General features: G+C 42.2%; 1 protein-coding gene across 1 annotated transcript in view; it reads left to right on the top strand.

Annotated features, from left to right (window-relative positions):
* The window catches only part of LOC121443161 (cadherin-2), a 227134-nt gene extending 212147 nt beyond the window's left edge, over positions 1-14987 (top strand). Inside the window, exons 15-16 of the mRNA XM_041644837.1 lie at positions 2144-2308; positions 13529-14987. Coding sequence (XP_041500771.1) covers positions 2144-2308; positions 13529-13735 — 372 coding nt within the window. The 3' untranslated portion in view covers positions 13736-14987. The remainder of the gene's footprint in view (positions 1-2143; positions 2309-13528) is intronic.
* The last annotated feature ends 301 nt before the right edge of the window (positions 14988-15288 follow it).

Below are 15288 nucleotides of genomic sequence, written 5' to 3' on the forward strand. Positions count from 1 at the left end.
TGTTCAGAGTTTGTGCCCTTCCTGGCTTGCCCTTCTCTGTAGACCACATGGCACATCCTGGTCCCGGTGGCTTTTCCATCCACCTACCCTAGGGCCATTACACACCAGGCTGCATCAAACTAGGTAAATAATTACTCAGAGGGAGTAAAGTTGTAACAAGTGCTTCTCCACCAGCCTAGTGTTATAATAAAACCTGACACATTAAAGACAGGCGCCATGGTTTTAATTCCCATGCTGACCTACTAACCACGCGGCTTTGAGCAAGCTACTCAGCCCGCTTAGAGCCTCTCAGTCAACCATGATCTAGAAAAGAAGCAATGAAGCATTCTTCACAGGCTGGTTAAGAATTAGAGAGGCGAGCTGGACGATGGTGGCGCACATCTTTAATCCCAGTACTCGGGACGCAGAGGCAAGCAGATATCTGTGAGTTCGAGACCAGCCTAGTCTACAAGAGCTAGTTCCAGGACAGACTCCAAAGCTACAGAGAAACCCTGTCTCGAAAAACTAAACTGGCAGAGTGGCAGGCACACTGTGGATATGAGGTTTTCTCGACTTCCTTTAGTGTCCCTGAATACTTGAGTTGTCCCCCTGCTTTCCTTTCTTTGTCCAGACCATTTATGCGGCTCATCTCTCTTTAAAACCATTCTTGTAGCTTGGGCTTGACTCACTGCTGTGAAAGGAGCCAGGATGTGGCGTCTAACACATCCACAGTCCAAGCCTGTTTTGTGTGCTAGTATCTACAGGACCATGGGTGGGTGACTTGGGTTCATTGCCACTCCACATCTTCCTATCTTAAAGGGAGATGATAAAATGTGTTAAAAAGATTAAATGAGCAGACATATGTACAGCACCTGGCACACTGCCAGACATAGTCACTGTTTGAGTTCTGAATAAATCAGACCCACGGTGGAGAAACCTCGAAAGCATTTAAGCTGAGTTTAGACAGAGCAATGCAGGCTGAACCGAGAGGAATGCTAGGAGTTGGTACTTTCTGAGAATGTCAAAGTTGAATGGTTACACACTTTGGGGACGCTCAGGACTTGCCGTTTTGTAACACCAGAATGTAGACCAGTGGCTCTCACCCTTCCTAATGCTGTGACCCATTAACACAGCTCCTCCTGTTGTGGTGACCCCCAACCATAAAAGTACTACTTTGTTACTACTCCGTAACTGTAATTTTGCCACTGTTATGACTTGCAATGTAAATATCTGATATGCAGGATACCTGGTATATGACTCCCAAAGGGTCATGAACCTCTGAAGTAGAGGTTTGAAAAATACAGCGTTTGCCATACTGGAATTGGATTTGGTTTCAATGTATAGTTGTTCTCCTTGTGCACTCCTGTCCATGTGGCTGGTGCGCTAACTGTAAGTAGTTGCGAGAGCCCAGGCTATGCCCAAAGGACCCTTTTCACACCATCATTCTGCCTCTCTGCAAAAGCACAGGCTGTTTTTCCAGAACATTCCACAGGACTACATGGGGAGAAATCCAGGCTCATCCTTACCCAGCGGGCCTAGATCAAACTGTTTATCTAAAGGGAAGATAGGAAAATACTTTGGTTCTGTGGGCTACAGAGAGTCACCAGGGCTTATTTTTCTTGTTTGATATTTTAAGTAACTCTTTGAAAATTTGAAGGCCATTTTTAACTAAAACTAGAGCGCAATTCAGACTGGTCCACAGACCATAATTTATGGCTAAGAAATTCAAGACTCTAGAAGGAAGGGAGGAATGGAGGGTTGGGTTTCAACCTTGATGCACTAGTGCCTTCCTCAGAGAGCAGAGACATGCAGCCCAGTACTTGCATGTGATGTTGGAGACATGGACGCTTCGCTGCCACAGGGCAGGCTGCAGTTGGATTCTTAGTCATGTTGTAGTGAGACCTCGTCACTGCTGTTTCCCATTGGGAGCTGATGAGGAGCGCTCGAAAACAGATGGAGCACAGACTGCAGAAATGGAAAACACAGAAGAAAGAGCTGTGTGAAAGAAATATTTAATCATAACATGAAAAACTCCTAGTGGCAACTTTTCCATTATGTTAAATTGCACTCATTTCCATGCGTTCCGAGGATGTGTTTAAAAACAAGGTTGTAATCTTCCTTCTTGGTGTTCATCTCCCATGCTTTCTGGTTCCTTCCCTTGCAGGACTACGACCTGAGCCAGCTCCAGCAGCCAGACACTGTAGAGCCTGACGCCATCAAGCCCGTGGGGATCAGACGGCTAGACGAGAGGCCCATTCATGCCGAGCCACAGTATCCAGTTCGCTCTGCAGCCCCACACCCTGGGGACATTGGGGACTTCATTAATGAGGTGCAGAGACTCACTTTCTTTGTAAAATTTTATTTCATTAACACATTAACATATATTAGCTATACAGAATCAGGTTCTTTATGGTAATTTATGCACATGTATAATGTGTATTCCTTGTTTATCCCATTACATCTCTCGACCCCCTCACACTCCCACTGATTCCTCTCCTCTTCCCAACTAGTCCTCCTTCTACTTTCGTGTCTTTCTTTTGACCCCAAGTGTTTAATTAGGGTTAGGTGCATGAATGTGAATTAGGGGTTATATGTAGGAGCATTAGCAACTGCCCAGTAACTATACTATTGAAGAAAATTACTCACTTTCTTGTAGGACATTTTATTATTGTATAGGTCTCTGTGGGATTTACATTTGGGACACAGCTATTGAATATTAATTCATTAAAATATCATTTTGATTTTATGTTTATATGAAAAGAAATACCACTTCGGTGACAGAGAACAAGCTTTTTAAATGTACGTGCAGATGTACATGTATGTGCAGGTGTACATGGGAACCTACATTCATGTTTTTGGAGACTAGAGGACAGCCTGGGGAACATTCCGTAGGCACCATCAAACTTGATTTTCTGAGACAGACTCTCATGAGCCTGGAACTCACCATGTAGACTAGACTGGCTGACCGTCAAGCTTCAAGGACATTCACCTGTTTCCACCTCCCCAGTGCTGGGCTAATAAACACTAGGCACACAGATGGACTTTTTTTCACGTTGATGCTGAGGATCAAACAGGTCCTAAAGCTTGCAGAGGAGGCGCATTATAGACTGAGCTGTCTTCCCAGCACCCTCAATGGTTTCAGTCAGCCCAAAAGGGAGGCATCGGCCAACATCCTGTACTGTAAAATGACGTCACACGTTAGGCGCAGCCTACAGACAACAAACAAACCAGTACTGCCCTGTGTTCTAACTTCCTGTATTAGCCTTAATAAACAAACAGGAGTTCTCTTTGCCTTTTTCTATACTCATGAGAATTCACTACCTCCTCATCAACTCATCAAATGACAGTTGGAAGAGTGGCTAAATTAAATACCATGTGACTTGAACACTGGCCTTGTAGAGGAGACTTAAAAAGCTTCTGTGTGAGGGAGCTAATTCTTTGCTGGATGCAGCGGATACAATTTCACTGTGAGAATTCTCCTTCATTCTTTTATTCATTGCTCCCAAGAGTCCTGCTATGGCTGATACTAAAGTTTTGACAGAGAATGACTTGTGCTTCTTCTGTTTAGATACTAGCCATGCTTCTACTCAAATTTTCTCCCAGGATTTTTATTTTTCATATAAGATGGTGATAGTTAATGATACTGGCTGAATATATAGCAGAAGCTGTGGTCTCTGCTCAGATGCTGGCCACTCCAAAGTCAACATTGGTCTCTATACATCACAGCATGCAAGGTGGCCATTGCATGTGTCTTTGATCATGAAGCTGACTTGACGAGTCACTAGCAAGCTTTCTGTTGGCTGCGAACCAGCTCCCAAATCATGAAATGGAGACAATATTAGTTAAGAATGTTCGGCCTTATCATGTGCTTGTTCAACTAGCTCTTATAACTTAAACTAACCTGTTTCTTTTCATCTATATTTTGCCTTGAGCATTTTTACCTTTCGTTCATTCTATATGTTCTACTTCTTGTCTGGCTGGTTGCCTGACTGACTTGCTGGCCCCCCATGTCTCCCTAGTTCTTTCTCTTTTTCTCTCTTTTGGGCCTAGATTCCTTCTCCTCCTTATTCTCTCTGCCCATCAGCCCTACCTATCCCTCCTCTGCCTAGCCCCTGACCATCCAGCTTTTTATTTCACCCAGTTTGGTATCTTAGGCAGGCAAACAACACATTTTTACATAATTAAACAAATGTAGACTAAACAGATGTAGCACATCTTCACCTAGTTATGGTAATATTCCACAACATGAGCCTCTTGTTTCATGGGCTTTATCGACATCGTTGTACAATATATAAATGTTAGCAGTCTACTGTAAGTTTCATATATAGTAAGTTAGAAATAGGGGCTGGCAATTTTGATGAGTGGGTAAAGGCACATCCCAACATCTGATGATCTGCATTTGATCCCGGGGATCCACGTGATTCACAAGTGTGCTCTCGCGTCCACATAGACACAGTGGCATGCACGTGAGCACCCATGTGCATGCGCACGCGCGCGCACACACACACAAACTAAATAACGTGTAAGAGTAATTATTTATTTAACAAAGTTTTAAAACAGAGTTGGAGTATTTCTCAGCATCTGTGACTTTCCATTGCTGTCTGTTCCTAATGAAAAGAGGCTGCTTTCCAAACATGTGGCTTCTGTTGAGAAAGTAACAGGTTAATTTGTGGCAGATGTCCATTAAGACCATATAGAAGGGAAGAGAGGAAAGCTACTATCTCCTTTTTTTCTGTAATCTGTGTTCCGACTTGCCCTGTTCTTACGCAGATTTGCTTAGAGACAGTTGCAGCAGCTTATGGATAACATTAGAGATTTTTATTTATGTAAGAGTGCCCAATGGACTTGTGTCTGTATTTGTTGTATATTGTTCTGAAAAAACATTGAATTATCCTTATGGTTATTGAGTTTTAAGATATAATGAATTTTAGAATTACAGGTCTGAGAACTATATTTTCTTGCAATTAAGAGTTTTGATGAGTGGAATTCAAACCTTAGGAGCTGCTGCAGGGCCCTGTGGTGCAGTTCACTGTGGGACTCAGTTCCAGCCCTAATATTCTTCTCTTAGAAATGAAAATCAAGCCCTAAGTGCAGTTATAAGGCTAATCATGGCCTGATTCCTGCAATTTCCTTCATTCCCCGAGTTCTTCTTAAACTGCAATCCTAAGGTACTTGCAGTCCCCAAAGGCCCTTTTGAACAGGAAAAACTCACGCTTTCTCGATCTGCAAGTTTTCTGTAGCCATAAGGATCCAGTGCAAACATCTCATCTCTGAAACTGTCCTTGAGATGTCTGGACATTAAGTGATGTTTCTCCTGACACAATCCTCCCCAGCCGCCTGGACTGTGACTTTAAATATTCTTTCTGCCGTTGGAGAGTGTGAATGTCGATATCCTCTCTTCCATTTGAGGATGCAACTGTCAATATTTTCGTCTCTCACCTGAGTATATGGGTTCTCTAGAGCAAGGGCTATTTCTTGTTCTGTGTGGCTGCTCTGCGGCATCCAGTACTTTAGATGTATTAGGTGTGTTTTCATTTACAGTCTTGTCAATGTGTTGGTGGGGACATGACTCCATCCATCCTTAGTCGAGGAACCTATGTTCAATAGTGAATTTATGCGCACGATGCACAGATAGCCCCTCATGCCAGGGTTATACTTGTTCCAGTCTCATCCCCGGTCCCTCGCCAGCCTGCATATTGCAGAGCATTGAACGGTGGCTTTATCTGTGCCTTGTACTCCTGGCTTGTAATTGGATTCTGTTCTTCCAGACTCAAACTTGCTTTTGCTTGCCATGCCAGAGAGGATCAGGACACAGAGCAGAGACAGGTGCTGTCCAGTGTCCCCCAACCCAACCTAAAACCATGTGTGGTTCCATTCATCCTCCCTCTGAGGTCTTCTGTGGCCAAGGAAATGGGTCCTTATTCCTGGGTGTGGCTGGATGGGGTCGAGCAGATACTTTGCTTAGTGAATGAATAAAAAGATCAATGAAACTTCTAGTCATCTTCAAAATAGCAGCAAATCCATGAAGCTGAGCATTATCTCAAAATACAGGAATTAGAAAGGAGACCACAAACAAGCCTTGCCGTGTCCGAGGGCCAGGGAAGTGAGTGTAGCTGTAGCTTGCGCAAAGCCCTGGTTTCAATCCCCAGCGTCTCGTGAACTATCTGTGGAGGCATACACCTACAGTCCCAGCGCTCAGCAGAGGCTGGAGCATCAGTTCAAGGTCATTCTTGGGTACATAATGGTTTCCACGTCAGCCTTAGTTAGTTAAAGGACACCTTGTCTTTAAAAAAACAAAACAATGACAACAAAACAGTCCTACAATTAGAGGCAGGAGGAAGTCCAAGCAGATTAAGGCATCTCAAAAACAACAAAAGAGAGTAGCAGGATATGATAGTTGATTCTGTGGGCAAAAGAAAAGGGATTAATACTCTCTAGAAGTTACACAATCCTCAGAAGCACCAGGCAGATTCTTCCATCCCAGGGAACCATTAAGACTTGCTCAATATCTTTCATTAACTTGGCAAACAAAAATAAATACATGTATTTTGAAACATTTGAAGGCACCTGGAAAGAACTCCAGTACACTTTGTGAAAACATTGCAAATACATACAAATTTATTTATCTCCAGGTCTTATTTGATTTAGCAGAGGACCAAATGTTCCAAGGGAAGAATAATATAGCAGTGATTATAATTGGAGCGCTTTTATAGATATAAGGAATAGGGATGCTCCCGAGAACATCCTCCAGCTTGTTTATTTAAATAATGAATGAGCGTCGCCATGAATCTCACAAGTGAACTCATTTCTAGTCAAGCAGGTAGAGTAGAGGAAGACACCTGTTTTTGGATTTTAGTTAGAATTTCATTCTGTTTGCGTTTTTAAGCATGACCTTCAGAAGGTGAGAATAGTGAAATAAATTCATTTAATCTCAGCTCCTTAGTAGATATTAGCATATCTCCAATAACTGCATTAATCTCACATGCCCTTATCTGAGAGGAATTAAAATCATGTGTGCCCTTCTGTGAGAGGACTGACTTCTGCCTTAACATTGCTTACAACATCCGGAAGGGCTTTGTAGGAGAATTGGTTGGAACTACTAAAGCCTGGACTGCTTCTTTCTCTTGTTAATTGCATTTACTTTGTCTGCTTTAAAGCGCTTCATCCTTTCTCTCCAAGAGGACTGCGGGGCTTGTCTGAGTTCAAATCCAGCTCACCTCTCAGAACTGGGACTTTGTGCAAGTTTGAGGCCCTTGACGTTCATCTCTGGGTTTCCAAGTGTCATTTTTGTAAGCCGGAAATAAAATTGAACCTTCTTTTGAGGTTGTAGTGGAATCTTAATAAGGTGGCGTGTGTGGATGCTGTGTGATGGCACACACCTTTAATCTCAGCACTCAGGAGGCAGACACAGGCAGATGTGATGGCGCACATCTTTAATCTCAGCACCCAGGAGGCAGACACAAGCAGATGTGATGGCGCACACCTTTAATCTCAGCACTCAGGAGGCAGACACAGGCAGATCTCTGAGTTTGAGGCCAGCCTGGTCTACAGAACAAGTTCCAGACAACCAGAGCTACACAGAGAAACCCTGTCTCAAAAAACGAAACAACAGCAACAATAAATAGACAGCATGTGTAAAATGCTTGGCATAGTATGTGTCTCTGTATTGTTGGAAATGCAGTAACGATTATTTCAGACAATTGTTATCAATAAAAGATTCTCAATGGTCTTTTAATTGAAATGAAAAATTAAATTCTCTTTTTATAAAAATAATAGCATCTTAAACTCCTTATAACCAAATAGGATACTAATGTTAGCTTTGATATATAATATAAAATGGTATACTAGTATGTCAACCTATATAAGTCTGGAGCATTAGGGAAACAATCTCTTGTAGAAGGGAATCCGGAACTCAGACATTGTCCTGACCAGCAGGATGTGATTGCAAAATAGCCTTGGCAGGAAGGGGCCTCACACTCTGAGGTGATTCAAACAAGGTGAGACAAGAAGTGACTGGAGCAACCACAGGTGTGACTCCCATAGCTGGAGGGGGGCGGGGAAGCTCAACAGCAAAAGCAGCATTTGCAGTGGGCTAATGCCTCAGTGAGTAGGTGGATGGAGCGGTAGATGGTTGGATGGATGAGTGGATAGATGATTGGTATATTAATCATAAAAATATGTTGAGAAACATTACAATCACATTGCAGCTAGAAAGAAATGAATATGCAAATAGAAGCTGTGCGCAAGGGTTTGGAGAACTGGTGCTTAATTCAGTTGTGGGTGCTCAGGTTGAGGCTAGGGCAAACAGGGGTCATACAGGGTTTCTCTATAGAGCTTTGTACCCAGCCGTCAGTCAGGCTTGGCAAAGCACCATCTTATTCTTCTATCTCAGCTTCTCTCTTCTATTATTTACTTAAACTGTTAATCAATTTTAAGTTTAATTTTCTTAAATAAAGGCAATTGCTTTTATTTCCAGTAGGTGCCTCTGCACCTCTGTTGAAGACTGTCTTTCACACCCCGGGTGAACCTGTCCCTTGGGTATGCAGGCCTTAAAAAGCATGTTGAAGGCTTTGCCTACAGGGAGTGATACCACATTTGTGAGAAACCCACAGTCATCCCAGGAAAGGAGCTGGAGTTGTGAGATGAGAAGAACAGCGAGATGTCCCTGTCGCTCTGCTGCAGGCAGGACATGCGGAGCCGAGGCAAAGCTTTGACACAAAGACTACAGAAGCCGATGTCAGGAGATCAGTGGCTCTTTCTCCTTCCATCCCTCTTGTGTTCCTCTCTGCAGAGTGCCTTTATAGTTCCCGTCAAAGTCAGTCTCCACCCCAAAAGCTTAGGGTCCACAGTCTATAAATACAAGCTCAGCAAGAAGTAGCCACAGCTTATACTCTGCAAAGGACCTGCGACTGAAGAAAACTGATACAGCACCCAGATTAATTTATCTAGAGTTCCAGATCTGATCCATGAGAGGAGAACCAAGGAGCCAAGCGTACTTTTCTGCATCGCATCAGTTCTGGAGAAGCACGTGGTTGGTTTGTAAATTTAGTAACGATCCTTCATATGTCAAGTGACAAGGGTCCATATCCAAGAATAAAGGAATCCGTAAGGAATCCAGGAGACTGCTCCCCCAGATTTATTCTGCAGTCTTTGACCGCAGGGCTATAATTGCCAGTTTCTCAGCTTGCTTATGATCCTTTGAGGAAGTACCTCATTCTGAAATGGTCCACTCTGTTCTGAAGTGCAAACCAATCCTATGCATGTAACAGGGGCTCAATGTTCCTGATCCCTACCTGGAAAGAGCTTCACCAAGAATTCCTCCAGGTCAGTGATGTCACCCTTCGTGACACTATGCCCTACTATGCACAGCAGACTCACTAAGCATGCCATGGCCTTAACTCCTCTGTAAAAGCAAGCAAAGCAAATTCAAACTATCTCAGCGGTCAGAAAACCAACACAGAAGCTGAAATGTATATTTCTCAAGATGAAAAGGATATTTTTAAGATTCTTAGCACCAGGTAAGGGATAGATTACTTCAAGCATTACACTGATCTTAAGGAGTACTGAATAAAATGTGTTAAGGCATTTGCTGAAGATTCTCAGAGTCCTCTGACATACCAGTGCGGACCAGAGAGTTGCAGCATGAGTCACTTGGACACAGAGGTCTGTGTCATCATTTTTCAACCCCACAATCCAGATGTCCTTGAAGCTCTGCCACCCTGCCATTGACTCTTTTAAGATAGGGTATTATATATCACAGAGTGGCCTTGAACTCTTTGAACTAGTTTTGCAGCCATTCCAAGAATAACCTTAAACATCCCATCGTACTACTTCTTTCTGTGGGGTGCTGTGATTACAAGTGGGCATCCCAATGCCTAGTTAAGGCAGCCTTGGGGAACAAACACAGTACTTCTTCCATGCCGGGCAACACGCTACCAACTGTGCGGCATCCCCAACTCATCTCTTCAGAAAAGAATCTTAGTACTTGTTTTTAGGAAGTCCTTTGTACTAGGAATTTCCATGAAGCTTGTTGATTTTTACTTCCAGGGCCTATTTCATGTGTAGACCAAAACTAGATGGTGCTGAACTAAAAGATTCATTTAGTAACTGTGATTGTGGTTGGTAGATTTTGTAGGAAAAGGGAAGATACGAGGCGATAGTAAATGACTGTGAGTCCCAAGAGGGCAGTCAGTGAATCTAGCTTGTTCACATCCAGGTCCCCAAAGCATTAGTCACAGAAACCCAAACCGTGTGTCTTGCATTGACGACACAAAGTGAATGAAGGTGAATTCTTTGGCTTTTCAAGAGCTGGGGCTGCAGTAACTAATAGCTATTGCTAGCTTGTGGCAGTGATAGCTGCAATTCTTGTGCAAGTTCCAAGCCCAATGGTGGCTTTCTTTCCTTAGTCACGCATAGTTTTCATTGCAAGCTCTGGGGAAAGTAAGCCTGCACATGGAACAGACTGCCTTCCTGACTGACCAGAGAAAGTACTGTCAGCAGCACCTCAGAACCCTTCAAGTGGCCTCTCTTCTTCCTGCTCCTCACAGCACTGGCCACAACCAAGCCCGACAGCTGGATGACCTCTAAAGAGGCCCCTGTGGCATCTTGGGTGTGTGCTTCCCTGGGGATCACTGAGGACAGCAACCCTCTCTGCTACAGAAAGGAGACAGGGATCCTGAGAAAGTATAGGTTGTTGTTCTCAGTCTTAGAACTGCACTGTAGCTTTTTCTAAAAATAAGAGAGGTAAAGTCTCTTCCAGAATTAGTTTTGTTTTACATATTGAAGTGGTTTGCTGAAGACTTTTAAAATTTTCTTTAACAGCCCTTTCTGGGGTAGAAGTAGTATAACATGATATGGGGAAAAGTTGGGCCTAATTATAAATGGTTAGGGTTGTTGGTAAGAAATTCTTGGCTGTGGGAGAGTTGGGAGGCTCTGGCTCTGGGTTTTTTTGATGGGAGTCTAGCAGCTGCTGTTTTATTTCTTAAAATAACTTCTCTTAACTTTTGCTTCAAATGTCAATGCAGGGTTTTCTCTTTTCTTTAAAACTAACCATTAAAATATTGACTGGTACTCATTGAGTTTTCTGTGACCAACATTGGTGAACACTTGAACCCAATGTCTCTTTTGCTCTTCACCTTCTTACAGTCTCACATGAGTCGGTAGTGGGGGCTCAAGGAGAATGCTGGTGAAGCTGAGGTGTTTCAAAGTTTCATTTCTGGTTGTTGTGGCAAAATAGCCTGACAGAAGCATTTCAAGGAAGAAAGGACCTCTTCCGGCTCACAGTTGAAGGCCGTCACAGTGGAAAGAAAGGGAACACAGTGTGTTCAACCACAGTCATTCAGTCAGCAGAGAAAGGACCAAGTGCATGCTCCTCAGGTCCCTCCCTCTCTATTTATACAGTCCGGGATTCCTGTGAGGGAATGGTGCCAGCCACAGCAGACATGTCCTCCACCTCAGTTACTGTAACCAGATCATTTCCCCACATGCCCAGAGGATCATCATCTTCTGGTCTGTGAGTTGACTGCTAACTCCCGATCACACATTCATAAGTTAATATGTACTCAGAAAACATGGAACTATTTAAAGATTTATCTCTCGAGGAAGAAAGTCTATGACAAGTCTCCGCATCTTAGGTGCCTACCAGCTTCTGCTGAGCCAAAGCTGTAGGCAAACAGTAATTGCTTGAAAACAACCGTTCTTGCCGTGTTGTGAGCATCAGAACAGAACTGAGAAAATCCCGACCGCCTAAGGCTGGTTTCTCTTTTTAATGTTTTGTGGTGCATAATTAACAATTAGCTGTAGATACTTTAACTGCATACTTAAAAGCACCTGATTCCGAGAGTTAAGAATGTGGATACTAATTACTTCCTTATTTTTTTTTGTTCTTTATTTTTTTATTCTTTATTTTTAACACACACACACACACATATATATATATAGTTTTAGATTGACAAAATTTCTTCTCCTCCCTAATATTTATATTATGTAGAAGTATCAGCTCATGGCCTTTCTATGGCCTATGAAATCTAGAAGTCACCCTACTTTTTATTGAAAAAAATATCCTAATTTTCTTTATATGTAATCATTGTATGTGGGAGTGCCTTACATAAGACAAGTCATACATGTTATGCATTGGGCATACTGCTTCCATACCCCTCACCCACACCTTTTTCACTCTCTCCTTGCCCATTGGTCTTTGTCCTTCTACACTGACTCACTTCTACCTTTATACCTTGAATGTGTTTGTGTGTAAAAACACACACACACACACACACTGCACAGTTTTGTATACATGCACAAAGTCTAAAAACCACAAATTACAGAAAATACTCATTTGTCTTTCTGAGACTGCCTTATTTTCTGTGATTATTGCCAGGCGGATCTACTGTGCTAGAAACAGCATACTTAGAATCTGCCCTAACTTTTCACACTATATCAATTAACTCCACATTTTTTTGTTCCTATTAAAAAAGTGCTGTAATATGACTCTCTGTGTAGTATAGTAACGCATCTGGGCTTCCTTCACTTATCTGTCAATAGCCTTCCAAAATTAGGTCAATGTCACTTCCTTGGTGAATTCAGTCTTTGTGGTAATCTCAGTTTTCATTTCTTTTTTTCAATTTCCTGACATTTGCCTAGATTCCATAATTCTGATATTTGTCATGAGCTTTCTGGTATATTCATGCCTTATAAAATACATTGTAAGAAGATAGTGGGCCAAGGACCATTTGTTTCTCCTATATATGTCTTCTTTGATGCATGTATAGTTTGTATTCAATATCCTTTCTCTGTCTCTCTGCCTCTCTCTCTGTCTCTTTCTCTCTCTGTTTTTGGAGACAGTGTTTCTCTGTGTAGCACTGTCTGTCCTCAAACTAGCTGTGTAGACCAAGCTGATCTTAAATTCACTGAGATCTTCTGGCCTCTGCTTCCTGATTGCTGAGATTAAAGGTGTGTGCCACTGTTGCCCAGCTGTATTCAAGTTAACTGGCAAAAATCCCTCTCCGAGTACTTGTATCACAAGGACTTTTGTGTTTGTTTCATAGTCCCTGATCTACTAGTAAGTTAAATTATTCTTTCCAAAAAAGCTCTTATCCCATGGATTTTCAGTCACATTTATTACATCTTATCCCAAGGAAAGTATTGTTCATGTTCAGTGATTCGATGATTTTGTTGTTTTCATAGTAATTACCCTGTTAAAATTTAGGTTGCAGTTTGGTAAATACTTTCTTTTGGCCTAGCCATTGGTCTCCATATATCATCCTCTCTTAAGAGCTGCAAACGAATGACCCCTTTTCTCCATTTGTCAAATATATTCCCCAACCAGTTGCCATCTCCTTCTTTATCATGGCTACCCTTAGGATTGTTTCCTTGAAAAAGAGAATTGTCTGACTTAGAGGACCATTTTTTTTCTTCTGTGTGCTCAAATTGCTGTGATCTTGCCAATGGAAACCTTTGAGCAAGCTGTGATCCCCAATGGTCTCTTGGGTGACCTTGTGCTCTGTCAGCCGGTATCCTCTTGTAATTCCTTCCTCTCTCTCCCCTAACCTAGGGCCTTAAAGCCGCTGACAACGACCCCACAGCTCCGCCATATGACTCCCTCTTGGTCTTCGACTATGAGGGCAGCGGCTCCACAGCCGGCTCCTTGAGCTCCCTCAACTCCTCCAGTAGCGGTGGGGACCAGGACTATGACTACCTGAATGACTGGGGACCCCGCTTCAAGAAGCTGGCCGACATGTACGGTGGCGGCGACGACTGAACGGCAGGACGGACTTGGCTTTTGGACAAGTATAAACAGTTTCACCTGATATTCCCAAAAAGCATAAAGAAGCTAGGCTTTAACTCTAGTCCACTAGCACCGTGCTTGCTGGAGGCTTTGGCGTAGGCTGCGAACCAGTTTGGGCTCCCAGGGAATATCAGTGATCCGATACTGTCTGGAAAACACCGAGCTCAGCTACACTTGAATTTTACAGTACAGAAGCACTGGGATTTTATGTGCCTTTTTGTACCTTTTTCAGATTGGAATTAGTTTTCTGTTTAAGGCTTTAATGGTACTGATTTCTGAAACAATAAGGAAAAGACAAAATATTTTGAGGCGGGAGCAGAAAGGTAAATGTGACATGCTTCAACACACTTTTGTTACAATGCGTTTGCTTTTGTTAAGATGCAGAATGAAACAAACAGATTAAAAAAATTAACTCATGGAGTGATTTTGTTACCTGGGGTGGGGGGGAAGACCATGAGATAGGAAAAATGTACATTACTTCTAGTTTTAGACTTTAGATTTTTTTTTTCACTAAAATCTTAAAACTTACGCAGCTGGTTGCAGATAAAGGGAGTTTTCATATCACCGATTTGTAGCAAAATTGAATTTTTTCATAAACTAGAATGTTAGACACATTTTGGTCTTAATCCATGTACACCTTTTTATTTCCTGTATTTTTTCCACCTCGCTGTAAAAATGGTGTGTGTACATAATGTTTTATCAGCATAGACTATGGAGGAGTGCAGAGAACTCAGAACATGTGTATGTATTATTTGGACTTTGGATTCAGGTTTTTTGCATGTTAATATCTTTCGTTATGGATAAAGTATTTACAAAACAAAGTGACATTTGATTCAACTGTTGAGCTGTAGTTAGAATACTCAATTTTTAATTTTTAATTTTTTTTAATTTTTATTATTTTCTTTTTTTTTTGTTTTGTTTTGTTCAGGGGAGGGATAAAAGTTCTTAGCACAAATGTTTTACATAATTTGTACCAAAAAAATTACACACAAAAATGGAAGGAAAAGTTAAAAGGGGTGGCCTGGTACTGGCAGCACTAGCAAGTGTGTGTTTTTAAAAAACAAAACAAAACAAACAAAAAATGAATAAAAAGAGAAAAAAGAAAAAAAAAGCTTTTAAACTGGAAAGACCCTGACGACGGCTTTGCGTCTGTGTTGTGTACCAGATTATAAACAATACACCTCTGACCCCAGCGTTCTGAATAAAATGCTGACTTTGGATCTGGTGACTGGTTTGAACCTTTTCTTTCTCCCAGAGCTGCTTTGAGTGTGGCAGAAACCCCAAGAGTCAGGGGGTCCCTGGGAGTGGGAGCAGCAGTGCAAAATGATGTGTTCCTTCTCAGTTCTTTTCTCCGGAAATGCCTGGAATGTCTGCGTAGAAGAAAGACACTGATTGACTTGAAAAGGAACCTAGTGGCCATGGCATAAACACAACTACATGAATTTCATTGAACACGTGAAATTGCTAGCTCACCTTTTGTTGCCACCCAAGCTGTTGGTTACACTGAAGTGGGTGGAGGGCGTGGC

This window comes from Microtus oregoni, unplaced genomic scaffold, assembly GCF_018167655.1.
Source record: "Microtus oregoni isolate MIOR12 unplaced genomic scaffold, Mior012 000101F_ref0000407, whole genome shotgun sequence".
NCBI classification, from domain to species: domain Eukaryota; kingdom Metazoa; phylum Chordata; class Mammalia; order Rodentia; family Cricetidae; genus Microtus; species Microtus oregoni.